This window comes from Rhinolophus hipposideros, assembly GCF_964194185.1.
Source record: "Rhinolophus hipposideros genome assembly, chromosome: 21".
In the NCBI taxonomy this organism is placed as follows: domain Eukaryota; kingdom Metazoa; phylum Chordata; class Mammalia; order Chiroptera; family Rhinolophidae; genus Rhinolophus; species Rhinolophus hipposideros.
The window spans coordinates 18,487,825-18,505,631 of NC_138067.1; the positions used below are offsets into that span (position 1 = coordinate 18,487,825).

General features: G+C 40.4%; 2 protein-coding genes across 5 annotated transcripts in view; one reads left to right on the top strand and one right to left on the bottom strand.

Moving 5' to 3' along the window:
• The window catches only part of TERF2 (telomeric repeat binding factor 2), a gene marked incomplete at its 5' end in the record, with an annotated part of 22,111 nt that extends 4,865 nt beyond the window's left edge, over positions 1 to 17,246 (bottom strand). For all 4 annotated transcript variants that reach the window (XM_081031032.1, XM_081031031.1, XM_081031030.1 and 1 more), the window contains 7 exons: positions 2,160 to 2,552; positions 3,788 to 3,894; positions 5,346 to 5,492; positions 6,547 to 6,633; positions 15,874 to 16,004; positions 16,662 to 16,757; positions 16,868 to 17,246. In XM_081031032.1, coding sequence (XP_080887158.1) covers positions 2,160 to 2,552; positions 3,788 to 3,894; positions 5,346 to 5,492; positions 6,547 to 6,633; positions 15,874 to 16,004; positions 16,662 to 16,757; positions 16,868 to 17,246 — 1,340 coding nt within the window. The remainder of the gene's footprint in view (positions 1 to 2,159; positions 2,553 to 3,787; positions 3,895 to 5,345; positions 5,493 to 6,546; positions 6,634 to 15,873; positions 16,005 to 16,661; positions 16,758 to 16,867) is intronic.
• Positions 1 to 17,807, top strand: part of NIP7 (nucleolar pre-rRNA processing protein NIP7) — a 60,809-nt gene that overhangs the window by 15,224 nt on the left and 27,778 nt on the right. The window lies entirely within an intron of this gene.

Genomic DNA, 17,807 nt, shown 5'->3' on the forward strand with positions numbered 1-17,807 from the left:
GGCAGCAGTGTCCAGCCCTTCTCCATCTCTCCTTTCCCTCAGTGACTGTTCAGAAACCCTCAGTGGTGTCTCATTAGGCATTCAGATGAGTGGAATAATTATTTGGGGCATAGTTAGAAAAGCAGATTATAGAGCATTCTCCTGCCCCTTCTAATTCAGTAGTCAGGAGCCTGGGAATGTGTCATTTTTAAACATATTCCACAGGTAATTGTGATATGAAGCCCAGTTTGAGAACCTCTCCTTGATAGAATAGGAACTCAAGTTCTGGCCCATTTACCCATCCAGATTTTTCTTCCTTCATCCTCTTTGTGCACTGTATTCTCCTGCCATTCAGACTATAGGACATTTTTGGGGGCATGCCCGGCTTTTATGAAAAGGGTTCCCACTGCTGAGAACTCCCAACCCCCAGTATGCTCGATGACTTCCTATTCATCCGTTAAGGCCAGTTCAGCATTTGTTCCTCTGTATTTGTTTGCTCCACCAACTCTGCTGAGCAGGCTCAGCTCTTCTGTGGAGCAATCAGGGCACCTCACACGCACTCCTTTAGAGCCGGGTCATGGGATCCCTTTTTTCTGTAAAGGGTCAGAGAGGATCTTCGGCTTTGCAGGCCTTACTCTCTCTGTTGCAACTACTCAACTCAATGTAGCATCAAAAGTAGCTACAGACAGTACAGCCACAGACAATACATAGATGGCCGTGGCTGTGTTCCAATAAAACTTTATTTACAACAGGCAGCAGGCACTTGGGCTTAGGGGCCATAGTGTGCCAACCTCTGCTTTAGAATATCCATCGTACTTCATACCCTTGATACGATAGGTGGCTGTCTGATACCTTCACAAATCCTCCCATTTATAAAACCACTGTAATCATGCATTCTGTCCAGTTTTCTCATCTGTTCATAGGAGCAATACCTACACTTCACAGCATTATTGTGGAGTAAAGGAGATCATGTATCAAACAAGAATAAGTGTGTTGGGCTGCGTCTGTGCCCAGCCAGTGACTCACTCACTTCCAAATGCAGACAGTGGTTCATAAGGTACAGAGTCACTTATTAGATGCCACTTAGCACATGCTGGCAGAGCACAGGTCCCCAAACAACTACAACAGAGAGCAGTGGTCAAGATGGCAGTGGCCTTGGGAGACCAGCAAGGTGATCACTTACAGCAGGGAGACCAGGGGAGATTCGTGGAGGTGGCAGAATTTCTAACAGGCAGCCTGGCGTTAAGTGGTGTACAGGCCATGAGCTCTTGTTCAAGACTGACCTGGGTTAAAAAATCCCAAAGCCAAACTTTGCCACTTTTCAGCTATGTGACTTCAGGCAAGTTTACTTTTCTGAACCTTCCTCATCTATAAAATGGGGTTAATGTATCATTCAGAGTGAGGATGGTAGAGATTCAGTAAAATACATGAAGTGCGTGGCCCACAGAAAGTACTTAGTTAATATCAGCTTCTCTTCCCTTTGAAGGACGCATGGGATTCTGACAAGCAATGGAGGAGGGATGGTAGTCCAACCGTGGGGAATGACAGGGAGCGAGAGCACAGTAGTAGAAAACAAACACAGTGTGTTCCAGAGAGCAAGCAGACCAGTTTGCCTGGAGGAAGGATCCACAAGAGGACACAAAGGGTAGCAAAACTCAAAAGCCAGGTCGGGGGTCATGATGGGGAGCAAAATGGAAGCATTCTAGCCACTGTCCCACAGAACCTGGAATGTGAGACATTAATAAATATTTACTGAGTTTGCCAAGTCCCAAATACTCATAGAAGGTGCAAAACTATAAATATTCATAAATCTCAAGAATCAAAGTTTATCATGGCCCAATTCAAACAAATTTCTTTTAACAAGTAAGACTAATAATCTTTAGAAGTCAAGGCACTTAGAAGTCTGCTAAAAAATGAAAGCAGTGATGAGTAGGGGGCTCCAAACCCCTTCCATCCTTACTCATGCCCTAGTGCAATGCCTGGAAGCCCACATGTGGGGGCTTCAGAACTGGCAGGGATGGCTATGTTGTCACTCTCCACTCCCGAGGCACATTCTAGCAGTCTGAGCAAGCCTTGGTGGTGAATAACTTAGTTGAAAGTTACTTCATTCATGGAAGCAATACCAGGCCCAACCAGGACCACCAACCAGCCCCCAAACTGCTACAAAAAGGTCTTCATACTTGGGCTTCTTCTCCCCGGGGTGGGGGTGGTTGAGAATGGAGGACTTGGCCAGTGACGCTGGGATGACGTCCTGGGAGGAGTCGAGGCCTGGGTTTGCCTCAGTACTCTGGCTGTCCTCCTCCAAAACCAATCTGCTTATTGTCATGCGCTTGTTCTTGGGCTGCAGTTCAGAGCCACCCTCACCCTCAGGAGGGGCTGAACTTTCGTTTTCATCTTTTCGGGGTCTCTTGTGTTTGAGGACTGGTGATGGTAGGAAAGCTTGATTAGGAAGTACCAGATCTTTCTGGTCCAGTTTTGAGAAGACTGCCTCAGAATCTTGTGAACCAGACAGAGTCTTGAAAGCTGCTTTCAGAGTCCTAATTCCAATAGTGGTTGGAGTATTCTGTAGCTGTCTATAGATAAGGCAAACATACAAAGATCAGTTTCACCATTGTTGATCCTTATCCAAACAACCACAACTTTATCAAAGTGTGAAGCTTCAAATTAGAAGACTCAAGTCGAGGAAGCTTCATTTAAAAAAAAAAGAGAGAGGTTGCTCCTATACAGCCTTTACTTATAAAAGCTTTTGCTTAAGTTGAACTAAGGAGTTTAAACTGCAAATCAGAGAACATTAAAGGAAATAGTGATACTTCCTCCAGAGACCTCTTTAGCCTGCATGCGGCCTAACCCATCCCATTTAGTCTGTAAGGACTAAAGCAATGCTTTCCATTATACAATAACTATTCATAGTGCCTAAAAAGTACAAGTCCACTGGACAACCTATGGATAATCCAGCAGTTTTACTTTGAAGTCTAAACTCTTCTTCCAGCTGTCCCAATCCAACGCTCATGTGACAGAAGTGGAAGACTTGTCTCCATTCTGCCCCTTTTCTCCTATAATACACTTGTCAATGGGATTTTGAGAATTCTCTGCGTTAAGAAGCGTGCCACACAGTCTTAAAACAAGAAATTGCCTTTTCAGAATACAGTTCATCTAATCATTTGGAATAGCTAATATGCTTTAAGTAAAAACTGTTAGGAGAGAGCAAACTGGCAGCCTGTAGGCCAAAACCAGCTGGCAGATGTGTTTTGTTGCCTAGCCTGTGCAAGTGTTTTTTAAAACTGCCAAAATTCAAGAACTGGGAAAGCTAAAAAACAAAATATAACAAAAAATGGATGTCTCACACAAAAATCTGAACTGAAGTTTGGGTATTCTCACTTAACAATCACACAAAAGTGAAAAGCATGCCCTTTCTGGTTCACAGTCCCATGCTCTCAATTATCCTAGACCACTTTCATCTTTACATTTCCTACCAGGCCCCCAAAGGCATCTAAACATGTGATCCCTGCTTTAGCAACTGGTCTTGGGAATCTGATTCTCAAGTCTGAACACTATGTTAAGAGATCAGGTATCAACATGGAAGTACTGCGTAGTATGGGCGAGGCAAGGAGAGAAACAGGAGGAAAGAACCTTTGAGGAATAACCACTCAGAACTTTTGTCAGGGATCTGACGTCCCACAGTACCTGTACCAGTAATATGTCAGGAGGTCAGATCACATGAGGAACTAAGTGATCCTGGTCTAAGGAAACTGTTTCCAATAGACCACGCCAGTATTTCCCCTAGATCACAGAAGGGCAGCCCTCTCACCTTGCAGGTTCTCTGGGTGGTTTTTCCACAGGCTCTGGTGCTGGCTGTTTATCTTCCTTCACTGTAGTTGAGGCAGCAGACTCAGATTTCAAAGCCTTTTTGGCCATCTGGGAAGGGAACGGTGTCGTTAGGAAGAAGAAGCCACAGAATTTCATAATTCTTTGCTGCTTTAACCATGAACGTATTCGATATACAAACATGTCCACCTACAAATCCAATCTAGGCATATGCTAAAGGAGGACACAGAACTGAGAATTATCTCAAATTTCTTCCTTTTTTGCTTTTTCAAAAAATACTTTTCTATATTTAAGGAGGACACAATTCAAGTAGAGCTAACCATCTTGATATTGGAAAAATTCTTTAATTATGTGATTTTACTTTGTTTCTCCTCTTCCATCCTTCCAGTCTCATCCCTAATCTATACACCTTTGAAGTCCTGTACCAAAGTCAAACTTTTTTGTTTTTCCCAAACTTAGGATAACTGATGTTTGTGTGATGTCTTTTAGTTTGTGTATAGAATTTTTTTATGACTACACTGCTACAAAACATTTCTGTATGTTTTGCCTTTTAACAGCTCTTTGAAAATCGTTACTCATAGCACATAAAGCCCTGAGTAGGCCAGTCCTGCTCTAACTCCAACTGTTCATCTGTCTCCCTCTGACTGAAGTTTTACACACTGCCTGTCAGTCCAGTATATTCCATCTCAGGATGTGTATCTGTAATGAGTGATGTCCTAAGAGCTGAGAGTTCTATCCTCACACAAAAACAGTGGCTGGTTATTTTCCAGTTACCTGGAATACAAAGGAAAGAATCCTAGGCCAGGCTCAAGTATGCCGACACTTGCTCCCTGATTATTCCAAACTATCTGCTTTACAAATAATTTAAAATTTGCCAAATGACAGCTAGGATCACTGACACTATGCTAATATAGGCCTGGCACATACATTGTTATGAGCTATATTTTCAACACTAAAATCCTGGTTAAAAAAACAAACACCCTCTCACTCAGTTTCCCTTACCACAGTCCACATTCTAGGACAGACTGCATTCTAATTCTTCTACACACCATCTTGAGCCTGATTGCTTCCATTCTTTATGCTTATCTCTTTGATCCAATTAAAGCATGTCTTCAGATGGCCTCTTTTGCCTTATCCTACTTCTAGTCACACCTTTTCTTATTATACTTTCCTCCTGTTAAGAACCCCATTATACCACATCTATCAAACCACTCTTACTCCCAAACTCAACTCAGATTTCACCTTCTCTGGGAACCACCATCAACTGTAAGTGAATGTTCTCCTACTAACCATAACAGATTAATTACACGTAGAGGAGGTAAAAATGGGTGGTGAGGGAGACCAAATATGTAAGTTCTTTTTGCCTCTGCCAGGATCTCTGCTTCTGTATATTTAAGGAATTTAATTAAGGAAGATAGTGCATATAATTCAGTCTTTTCCACATTTTCTCTTTCACTTCTAAAAAGAACTGTCCTTTTTCTAATTGCCTGCACATCCTCCAGACCACATCATGATTATGGGAAGAGAAGGCCAAGGCCCACCGTGAGGAGGTAGGGCTCTGCGTCATCCAGGTGACTCTCCAGGAAGCGCAGCATCTTCTGCTGGAAGATCTCATAGGAAAAGTTCTGGATAACAGGATGGGCCAAGTTCTTTTCACGGATAATGTTCAGGAGATCATTTCTCAGCTTCTACACAAAGGACCAATATTTACAACATGAGAAAGAAGAACTCCAGTAAAAATTCAATGATGATGAGTTGAGACAACACTATCAGAACTCTCATAACCCTGTCAGTAGAAATCACTGGTACACACATAGGAAGGAAAGCCCATCACAAAGAACAGTCAATAAACTACAGATCAGCCACAGGGGGTTACTATGTAGCTATAAAAAGAGGATGAAGAACTTAGGATCTAAAGTACCTTTACACATTTACATAAAGATTTTTAAACTTGCAAAAAAAAACCCCCAAAAACCTCAAAACACAAAAAGTATAAAGAAACTCTTTATATACCAATATTGAATGACCTCCAAGAGATAGTAAATAAAAGAGGCAATTTACAAAAATGTTCAAATTAGTGTGTAGAATATGCTCACAGGCGTATGGGAAAAACAGGAAGAATGGATATATGTGTATGTCTACATGTACATATACATGCACACTTATTTACATGAATATACAGAGTATTTGAAAAGATTATTAGCAACAAAACAAAACTGGTTGCCTCTGAAAAGTGCAACGAGATGACTGAGTCAGAGATGAGAGAATTTTTCACTAAGCTCCTTTGTTGTACTTTTTGAATTTTGTATTATATACATGTTACCTTTTCAAAAACTAAAATTTAGATTTCTAAAGGGAAAAATAAAAACGAGCAGGGTGTCAAAAGGAGTTTTATTAAGACAGATTCTCAAGTGTGCAAGATCAGCATTTATGTAAGTAAAGTTAGAAATGTTACAAAACTTGATAGCTTTATACCTGGTACTGATTGCTTAAATCAAGTTCTGTCACAAACCACAGAAATGGGCAAGTAAACGACTTATGTATATTTATCTAATAAACACATTTTGAAAAGCCAATCTAACACTGAGTTATCCTGGATATAAAAGACAACATGCTAACGGTGCTAAATATTTAAAGATGAATATTTAGATAACATTCCTGACAAAGGACCTTTTCCCTGTTTTCCCACAAGAAACAATACAACGGTTTTAAGTCATAGGAGCAAAAATACATCAAACTTACCTGAGTTGTGGGGTCCTTGGACATATGTTTTTTCAAAATTTTTGAAGCTTTTTCAAATTCTTTGTTTTTGATACAAATAATGACAGCCTACAAAAGAGGCGGGGAAAACCTGTCTGTTAAACTGTCATAATAGTGACCGGTGTAATCAGAATATCAAATATCAAAATAAACTCTACTAAAAAGTAAAACCAAGTCTTACGTACCCAAGAACTTTTTCATATTCTATCTAATTCCGGTATTTAAAACCTAATTGTTCAAGTGTTAAGAACAACTGTAAGCTCTCTTCCACTGTGTAGGGTAGTAGATTTTCAACATTACATCGGTTTTAAAAAGATGGCTGATAGCAAAATCTATCTCCTGGATTACAGATCATTTACCCAATTTGAATAGGGCATCTTAAGGAAAGGCAAAATGGAGAGGGGTCATTCCAGGTCCCCAGAACAACTGGTTCTGTTCTTTTTGGATGCAAAAGCTTTGATGTAATGGGGGGACAGAGAAGAGGATATACTGTGGAAAAAAGAAGCAATTTGCTAAACACAGAGTTCTGGTAGCTCCATTCAGGAAAAGCCTGAGGTCAGTTCTGCCGAAGAACCAATACAGCCTCTCAGTACCATAAACCCCAGCTGGCAACTTCAGTGAAAGTGTGCAGGGAATTCCTGAGACAGACAAATCCAGCTCATCACATCCACAGGCAACAAAGAAAAGAGGACCAAGTTCCAAGCAGGATGAGGTCTCATCAGCCATAGAGAAAAAGAAGAGTCCCTTTCAGTAAAGAAACCCCAAGAGAATATGTGGAAAGAAAGTAACAGTAACTGAAAATTTAAAAAGGTATTTCAAAAGCCACATGACATTTTTTGTTTTCGTTTTTAATTGGAAAACCCAGGGGAAAACTGGGAGCACTTGGAGTTACCTAACAGGATACAGTAGCTACATACTCTATCTTCTTAGATCCCGTCTCAAGAGAGGCATCAGACACAGACCTCACATATAAAAAGGGGAAGGAAATATTGGTTCTTAGTATTTCCAGTCTTCACGGGGAAGAATTTAAGGAGAAACACCAAGAGAAAGAAGAATAGCAAGGCAATTTAGTTGTAAGTACTAACTCTACTGATTCTGTCAACATGCTGAGCACAGCCCTACAGGGCAAAGGAAACCGGTGTCCAATGCTCCTGAATAGCAGGCACAGCCCTAAGTTCTTGTTGCCCAGCAAGGGTACAAAAGAAGTCTTTTCCTTTTAATCAGACGACCATATTCACTTTTACATCATTTTCAGCAGAAAAACTATACTAAGACTATACTTCCTTTCTTGAATACAAAGGTTTAACTTTTATAAATCATCTTGGTCCTGTTGTGTTTTTAAATTTTATTTACCTTGCATATAGTAAAATTAACTTTTTTTTGGTCTAAGTTTTACCACATATACTGACTCCTGTAACTACCACAATGATACAAAAATCACAGATACAAAACACCTCCCTCTGTAGTCACCCCTCTCCCCCACCCCTAACCCCGGGCAACCACTGATCTTTTCGTTGTTTCAGCTCTTCAAGAATGTCATATAAATGGGATCAGATTGTATAACAGCACTTATTTTTTAAAGGGTGGCACCTTGAGACTGGAATCTTTCCTTCAGTATAATGCTTTTGAAATCCATCCATGTAGTTGCATGATCAATAGTTCCTTCTTATTGCTGAACAGTATACGATCCCACTGTATGGATCTACTAGTTTGTTTATTCAACCACTGAAGGACTTTTGGGTTATCTGCAATTTTTGGTGGTTATGAAGAGATGCTAATACATTCATGTACAGTTTTTGATGTGAACATAACTTTTCATTTCTCTAAAGTAAATAGTCAGGAGTGGGATTGCTGGATCACATGGAAAATTACGTTTAACTTTATGAAAAATGGCCAGAGTGGTTTAACCATTTTGCATTACCCTGAGCAATATATGACAGTTGCTCAACATCCTCACCAGCATTTGTAATTTTTTTAAGTTTAGCCATTCTACTAGGTTATGTTCTAATATTCATTGTGATTTTAATATGTATTTCCCGAGTGACTAAATAATGTTGAGCATCTTTTAATGTGCTTATTTGCCAACCGTATTTCTCTTTGGTGAGTCTTTTGCCCATTTTTAAAATAGGGTTGTTTTCTTTGGCAAGTTCTTCATATATTCTGGATACAAGTCCTTTGTCAGATGTAAAATTTGCTTGTCTTTTCATTCTTTTAACAGTATTTTTCTCAGAACACAGTTTTAAATTTTGATGAAGTCCAGTTTATCAATTTTTCCTCTTTATGGATCATACTTTTAGTGTCATATCTAAGAACTTTTTGCCTAAGTTCAAGACATGAAGATTTTTTTCATGGTTTCTTCTAAAGGTTTCATAGCTTTACATTTAGATTATGATCTACTTTGAATGAATTTTTGTATAAGATGAGTTTAGGTCAAGGTTCAGTTTTTGCATATGGACATCCAACTGTTTCAGTATCATTCGTTGAAGACTATCCTTTTTCCATTAAATTGCCTTCACATTCAGAACACGGTTTTAAATTTTGATAAACTCGATTATCAATTTTTCCTCCTTGTGGATCATACTTGTTCTACTAGTCATCATGAGTACTGTAGCTTTACAATAATTCTTAAAACTTAGTAGTGAGTCCTCCAACTTTATTCTTTTACAAAACTTTTAATTTCTCTGCCTTACTATATGTATTTTAGAATCAATTCTATCTACAAAAAATCCTACTGAGACTGTGATTGGAATTACATTAGATCAGTTGGAGAAAATGACATCTTAACTATTTACTAAGTCTTCCAATCCATGAACATGGTCTTTCCATTTATTAGGTCTTGATTTCTTTCATCAGCATTTTGTATTTTTCCACATAAGACCCTGCACGTTTTCTTAGACTTATATTTAAGTATTTCTTTTTCTTTTCTTTTTTGGCTCTATCCTGTTATCCAGTTTCACTTCTGCAGTTGCCTGCAGTAAACTGCAGTCTGAAAATATTAAATGGAAAATTCCAGAAATAAACAGTTCATAAGTTTTAAATTGCGCAGTTCGTGGCATGATGAAATCTCAGGTCATCCTACTTCGTTCTGCCTGGAACATGAATCATCCCTTTGTCCAGCGTATCCCCATCATACATGTTACCCGCCTGTTAGTCACTAGGTTATCAGATTGACTGTTGCAGTATCACAGTGCTTGCGTTAGATTAACCATTATTTTATCTAAAAATGCCTCCAAAGCACAAAGTAGTGTTGGCAATTAGTGTATGTCAGAGATGCCATAAGTGTATGTATGTGTAGGAAAGAAACACAGTATGTATAGGGTTTGGTACTATCCATGGTTTCAGGCATTTACTTGGGGTGGCAGGTGGGGGTGGGTCTTGGAACATATCCCCTGCAGATAAGGTGGGACGGCTGTATTGTAAATGGCACTGTTTGGGTAATGTCATTTCAAATCATTCACTGCTTATATATGGAGCTATGATGTTTTTTGTGTTGATCTTACATCCTGCTATCTTGCTAAACTTAGTATAGCTTTTTTTTTGGTCTATTCCATGGGATTTTCTATATAGACAGTCATGTCATCTGCAAATAAGCACAATTTTATTACTTCCTTCCTAAACTGTTTCACTTTTTTTCTTGACTTACTGCATTAGCCAGTTCTTTCAGTATGATATAGAATGAAGTGGTGAGAACGGATCCCTTGCCTTGTTTTGGATCTTAAGGACAAAGCATTCATTTTCCATCTTTTTTTTTTTGTTGTTGTTGTTGTTTTAAAGATTTTATTGGGGAAGGAGAACAGGACTTTATTGGGGAACAGAGTGTACTTCCAGGACTTTTTTTTTTTTCCAAGTCAAGTTGTTGTCCTTTCAATCTTAGTTCAGCTTCAAGTTGTTGTCCTTTCAGTCTTAGTTGTGGAGGGCACAGCTCAGCTCTAGGTCCAGTTGCCATTGTTAGTTGCAGGGGGCGCAGCCCACCATCCCTTGCAGGAGTCAAACCAGCATCCTTGTGGTTGAGAGGACGCACTCCAACCAACTGAGCCATCCGGGAGCTGAGTGGCAGCTCAGCTCAAGGTGCTATGTTCAATCTTTAGTTGCAGGGGGCGCTGCCCACCATCACTGGCGGGATTCGAAGAATTGAACTGGCAACCTTGTGGTTGAGAGCCCACTGGCCCATGTGGGAATCAAAACGGCAGCCTTTGGAGTTAGGAGCACAGAGCTCTAACCGCCTGAGCCACCAGGCTGGCCCACATCTTCCATCTTTAATATGGTGTTAGCTGTTGGTTTTTTTTGTAGGTGCTTTTTAGCAGGTTGAGGAAGTCCCTTTTTATATATTGCTAGTTACTGAGTGTATTCTATCATAAACTAACGTTGAATTTTTGTCAGATGCTCTTTTGGCATCAATTGATATGATCATGGTTTTTCTTTATATTAGTAGGGTAGATTACATTGACTGATTTTCAAATATCGAACCAGCCTTGTATTCCTGGGCTTTAGTTTTCCCCACTCTGCCACACTAACTGCATCTGCATCCAGGGCTAAGCAGCAGGGCAGACAGAGCAAAAAAAAAAAAACAACAATGGAATTTGCTCCAAGTTCTGAGGATCACAGCTTCATTGCTAAGGAGAAAAGGGTTCTCTTCTTTCAGTTTTAAGTGCCTGTCCTGCTGCCACTGGGCCACTGCTGCCACCAGTGTAGTTCTGCCCGGGTGCCAGGACAGAGAGAAGGGAGAAAAAAAAACCCTGGAATTTCTCCCACCCTCTCTGACCCTTAAGAGATCTCTTTCCTGCTCCTCAGACCAGAGAGCACCTCTCTCTGGAGTTCCTTCTGTTTATGCATGGAGTGCATGTCCAGGTTTCGGGAGCCTTCAGGTCCAGGCCAGGTGATACTCGAGAGGGAAAAAATGGTGAACTACTCATCACCAGTTTGGTAGATCTTCAAATTCTAGTCGTCTTCCCATCTGCTTACTACCATTTACATTTCTGAATCCTCCGATAGCCGTTCCACACATTTTGTCCAGGATTTATACTTGCAGCATTACAGGAAACAGAACAGAGTATGCTTAATCTGTCCCAGAACTGGAACATAGGTCCTACTATATTTAATTTGTGAAACACGGAAATGCAAATGATTTCAAAGTTTTTTTTTAAAGAGATGAACCATTGCTTTTTCACTTGAGTGTTCAGAAATAAGTGCAATTTCTTCTCTTATGCATCTGTTAAGGCTCTTGGAGTATAAGCAACACAACAGTTACTTGCTAACTTAAACAAAAAGTAAATTCCAAACACAGATTTTCAATAGAGGCGAAAAAGTTTTATGTTGGGGAAAATGAGAAAATGCACAGGAAGAGAAAACCAAACTCAGAGAAGTGAAGAAAGGCTAGAGAAGTAAATTCAGAAAGAAACCAGGAAGCAGGAATGCTCAAAAAGCCTTGACAAAGTTTTTTGTTTCAAGAATTAAAGTTCTAAGAGAGTGTCTTATGTACCAGCCGCGAAATGGGGTAGATAGAGCCCCTGAACAAAATCAAGGTGCTGTTACCAAAGATGCAGGGAAGAACACTGCACAACAAAAAGCAACAAGTAAATGCTTCCCCAAGTATATGCCATACGTGCTCTTCTCTCGTTCTCCACAGAAATCTTAACTGAGGAATCGCTTTTAGTTATGAAGAGAAAACCAATGCAGTCTCAATATCATTACCAGCTTACAGAAGCAGTTCTCAAACTTTTTGGCCTCGGGATTCCTTTATACTCTTAAATGTTAACGAGGATCCCAAAGAGCTTTTGTTTATGTGAGTTATATCTGTTGATATTCACCATGTTACAACTATAAAACTGAGAAAATTTAAAAATATTTATTAATTCATTAAAAACAAATTCATTACAGGTTAACATAAATAAGATCTGTATGAAAGATTTCTATATTTTCTAAGACAAGTTTAATAAGAAGGGTAGCATTGTTTTACATTTTTGCAAATCTCCTTAATATATGGTTTAATATAAGAAAGATGGATTTTCATACTTGCTTCTGCATTCATTCTGTTGATAATGTTGTTTTGGTTGAAGTATATTAAAAAAAATACCAGCCTCAGACAGATACGAAGTTGGAAAAGGGAGGAGTATTTTAATAGCCCTTTCAGAAAACTGGATATTTAAATTTACACCAAATTTGACTCTACACCAAACTTTGGCAAGTGAACTTTTCATCATCTGTTACATTAAAATGTATTAAAAAAGTCTGTCTTGTACTTTAAATAGATCTGTTACCCATGAATGATTTTGTGATATAATGCATTGATCATTTGGAAAATGATCACCCAGTTATGGAGGTCTTCCAAATGTTGACACATTCATTAAAGATATTTTTAAACTCATAGTTTGTTAATACCATCAATCTTCGCAGAAAAATTGAAGAATTGGGAAGCTATCAAGCACATGAATACAAGTTTTCCAAAACTCTAATTTTCACTTGAAAGCTTGAATTTTATTACTGGCAACAAATACTATCAATTGTTTTCCTTAAGTGACCAATTCACTTTTGCCCTTTCTCAAGAAAATGACTGTCAAATCCCTGTCTAAATAACCAAAGTTTGTCAATTCTCTCATGTAAAAATGATGTTCCATTTAAAAAGCAGCTAAACCAACATGCAACTCAAACAATGACACAAGAGCTTTTCCTGAAGACAACTATCATGTCTTGGTATGCAGCAGAAATGCTTTATGCAAACTTCCTATCTTGTCAGACAAACAGTGAAAAGATGTTTGCACAAGGGTTTAGATTTAATAAAATAATTTTTTACTGCTTTCTCAAAGACATCCTTAATTGAAGCTGGCCTTTCTTTTCCCTAACTGCCAGCATGTGTCAATGAAAACTACAATGACTACTAGTACAATTTACCACTGCCTTGGTCATGCTAAGGCACCAGCAGTTTTACCCATCATTGCTTCTACACGATCAGTGCAAATATCAATGTACTAAAAAAAGTCAGCTAATATTTTGGCATTGTTATGAATAGTTCTGACCCGTGAATGGGTCCCAAAGACCTGCAGAGATCCCCAGACCACAGGTTGAGAAGTTCTAACTTAACAAATAACTCATTTGATAAACTTAAAAAAAAAGAAATCCAATATACTTTTAAATAAATTGCTGTTGACACTTTACAAAGCCTAAAATATATCCGAAAGCCTCACTGAGCCCAGGCACCCCAAGGTATTTTCCCAAAGACGACCATTAACAATTCTATGACTCAAAATGAGAAATGAAAAAAAAATAAATTGAAGAGGCAAGTGATATAGTATCATTAGTAACTAGGAGATCAAGGTAATTTTGGTAGCCAGACTCTAAGACGATTCCCAATGATCCCCACCTTCTGCCTAGTCCCATTCCACACATTAATCCAGAGTTGATCTAGTCTATAATGACTAACAGCATATGGCAAAAGTGATAATACAATATTTCTGAGATTAGAAGTACTTCTGTCTTGGTCTCTTGTTCTTCTGGATCACTTGCTCTAGGGGAAGCAAGTTACCATGTTGTAAGCAGCCCTATGGGGAGGCAAAGAGCTGAAGTCTCTGGCCACGAGCCATCGACGAAGTAAGTCCTGCTAACATCTATGTGAGTGAGGATGAAAGCAGATGTTTTAACCCCAGCTGAGCCTTGAGATGACTTCAACCCTCGTATCCAGCTTCACACTCGAATCTCATGAGACCTCAAGCCAGAAACACTCAACTAAACCATTACCAGATTCCTGACTCTTGTAAACCGAGAGATAGTATGTATTATTTTAAGCTGCTAAGTTTTGGGGTAATTTGTTACACAGCAGTAATAGTAATACAATAGTATAATGAGATCTGGTACCTAGTGGAAAATGGAAAAGAGAAGGAAGTCAACATAAGAAAATGTTTGACTATTTTAAGGGAGTTTAGATTTGCAAACAGATTTTTCCTAATGAAGCTCCCAAACAAGAGATCTAGGAACTTAAATAATAAATAATAAAATAATAAATGTACAGCTGAAAGATGAAAGCCCACAAAGACTCTTCCAAAAGAGAGGCCAGAAGACATATCTACAGATTGTGTTCTGAAGGAGTTGCCATTTCTGAATCAGCTAGCTACTTAACAAGAGTTACACAAATTACTCTGAATTGGTGCAGTTTCTTCCCATTCAAAATATTCTTAGTTATTCTGAAAGTAGGCATGGATTTCTCCTCCCTTGCTAATACGTATTTTCTAGCATTTTCCCTCCAACACAAACCGGACTCACCTGTACTAAAAATCTAATCTTGGAATTATTCCTCCTTGGAATTGAAATTAGCTGAGCATTCTTTGCAAGACCGAAGTAGTTCCTTTCAAGGTCCTCAACTGAATAAATAAAGTATCTGCCACACACACACTAGTTGTTTTTTAACAGGATCCCTCAGTAATCAGCACACAGACAAGGGACAGAAAGTCTTCACTGCTAAGCAAGGCTTTATCCTTGCCAGCTCTCCCATCCCATCCTTTTGGGGGTGCTCTTCTCTTGTCGGTTTCCTTCCTTCCCACCACCAGGGCAATGCTGAGCTGTTCCTCAGTCCCCACCTCTGCGTCTGCTTTCACAGCCCTAGCCTTTGTTATTGCAGAACAAAAAGCTTTTTCTGACTGGTTTCCATGGCCACTTCTATGTTTTAAATGAAAGTAAGTTCTGCTACTTGAAGCTACCTGAGCCATGACACAGTCCCAGTCCCATATTCCTAGACACTTCACTCCACTAGCTTTCTTCTTGTCAAGAACGCTACCTGTGCCAGCCTTCTACCATTACTGTTTTTCCTAACTGGCTGATTATCCCAGCACCTCTGATTGTCTATTTAGAGGGAATGTTCCCTAAGCCTCTCTTTCTGCAGACAATTGCGTGAAATTGCTCAGTCAGTCTCACATATCCCAAGGCCCCAGCTCTTTCTCCTTGGTTTACTATAAACAAGGGTGACCAAACCCTAGGCCAGTTACTTCTAGCCCTTCCACAGTTCTCCTGAATGGTGTGTAATAAACTCCAAAATGTCAGTCTTCAATGGTAACCTATTTCCTGTGTATTGCGGTCCCTCCTGACAGGGCCACAAGGAAGATCGCCAAAATCATAAAAGCTGAGAACCTACCATTAATGGTTCTTTCCAAGTCTGGGCTGAGACGGGGTCGCCTAAAGAGATAATATCTGTGTATATGTTTGAGTGTGCTCACTTGCTCTCTCTTCATCCATTTTTCCTCCAGCCCATACAAAAAGGTAAGCATTTGCATCCTCAAAAACCTCTGATTTGTGTTAAAAGAAAAAAGAAAAATAGAGCCTTACAGCCTCCTTGACAAGTTTTCTACTGGATTCGACCACTGCCTCTGTCAGTGTAAATTCCGTTTTAATCATCTCCAGCACATTGATAGCTGATTCCAGTGGTGTGAGTTCAGCCTCCATATCAAAGGAACAGTCTAGGACAAAGAGCACAGTTTTCACTTTAAGCTATTTTCTATGGAACAGAAAAGTTATGTCCAAAAATACATATATTTATAGAAAAGAAACATGCAAATATAGCAAGATTTGCATTTAATTGCTGACATACTCATTACAGGCTTACAAACATGTTAAGGGACCAAATTCAAATCAGTGAACCAGAAAGAACTGTAGGATTTTCAAGACAGGTAAATTATTTTTTAACATATGCATCTGCATCTCAGATTTCAAGATACACACATCCTCCTCGAATACAAGCGGCCAGAAACCGAAGATCCTTTTGCTAAACAGCTGTCAAGTTCAATTCAGGAAAAAAAAAAAAAGTGCTCATACTCTGAAAAACACTACTGTGGGAGAGAAGATACATGGCCATCTTAACATACTTCACTTCAGATGGCAGCAAAGTTGGGGCAAGAAACAGGTGGGAAGAAATTAAAAAAACAACAACAAAACAAAACAGAAAAGCAGGCAAAAGAATCTTAACTGGAGCCAGAGCACAGCCTAATTCCAGAAGGAAAAAGACCACTATGATCGAAACAGCAGTGCACTCTAACCATGAGTCCCTCAGTTCCGGATGTGAATTTAATAACGTTAACTCTAAATAAGCCCAGAAAAGAATACAAAAATAGCCGTACCTAAATTTTCCCCTTCTTCGATGCGCGACAGACACTGCATAACCCGCAGCAGCCGGGACACGGTGTGCTCCTTCCCCAGGGGCCTGACAAGCAAAGCTGGCAAAGAAGACATCGTTGGTTCGTAGGTACCCCCAGCCCCGACACCTCGGCCCCTGAGATCCCCCTTCCCAGGCGCCCGAGCCTCCTTCCCCAGGCCCGGCCCTCACCCTGCATGATGTCCCGGATCTGCCTGAAGTCCCCGTACCGGCTACTTCGAAAGGCCCGCAGCGCCTCGTGGAAGTAGAACTTGAGCACCCAGCGGTTCACAGCCTCTTCCAGCCGTGCCTCCCCCGCGCCCCGCTCGGCGGCGCCCCCCAACCCCTGGTCGTGCCGCCCCCGCCGAGCCCGTCCGCCGCTACGAGACGCCCGCCGGCTTGCCGCCCGCCCGCCGCCGTCGCTGCTCCCGCCTCCTCCCGCCATCGCGTCCGATCGCCGCGCACCCTCCCCGCCCTCCCGACCGGGCCGCTTCCTCGACTGTGACGCCGCCGGGTCACGCACGACGCCCGGGCCGGAAGCGGGGCCCACGGTGCCAGCTCCCGCGGCCATGACAGAAACGGCTTTCCGAACCGCCCGCGGGCTTCTGGGAGGGACAGGACCGTCGGCCCTTGCCTCCCTCTCGGACTCCGTAGTTCCCGTGTGCTGACCGCAATGCCTGCTGGAGCTTGAAGTCCACAACGCCCAGACACGTAAACCAACGGGGCTTTGAAGTCCATTGTCAACTTTCTCCGAAACTGTTCGACACTGCTAGAGACACGGGACTGTGAGATATTGAAAAATAAATACGTGCAGCTTATTAAGCACTTTTAAAATTGTGAAATGTAACATACATGGAGGAAACTTTATTAAACAAATTTACACTCTAACAAATAATTTAAAGCAAAGGCCAGTGTTAACCTAATCGAGATCAAGAAATAGAGTATGGCCGGTACCCCGAAACCTCTAGACATATAAGACATAAAAATTTTTAAAGTACAAGAATACCACCTTTTGTTGTAGAACGATTAGAAAAAAAGGTTAACATTTAAATCACCCATAATCCCGCATTGAAAAAATAAGTTGACATTTAGATTTATAGCCTTCCAATATCTTTTGAATACCTATTCTGTG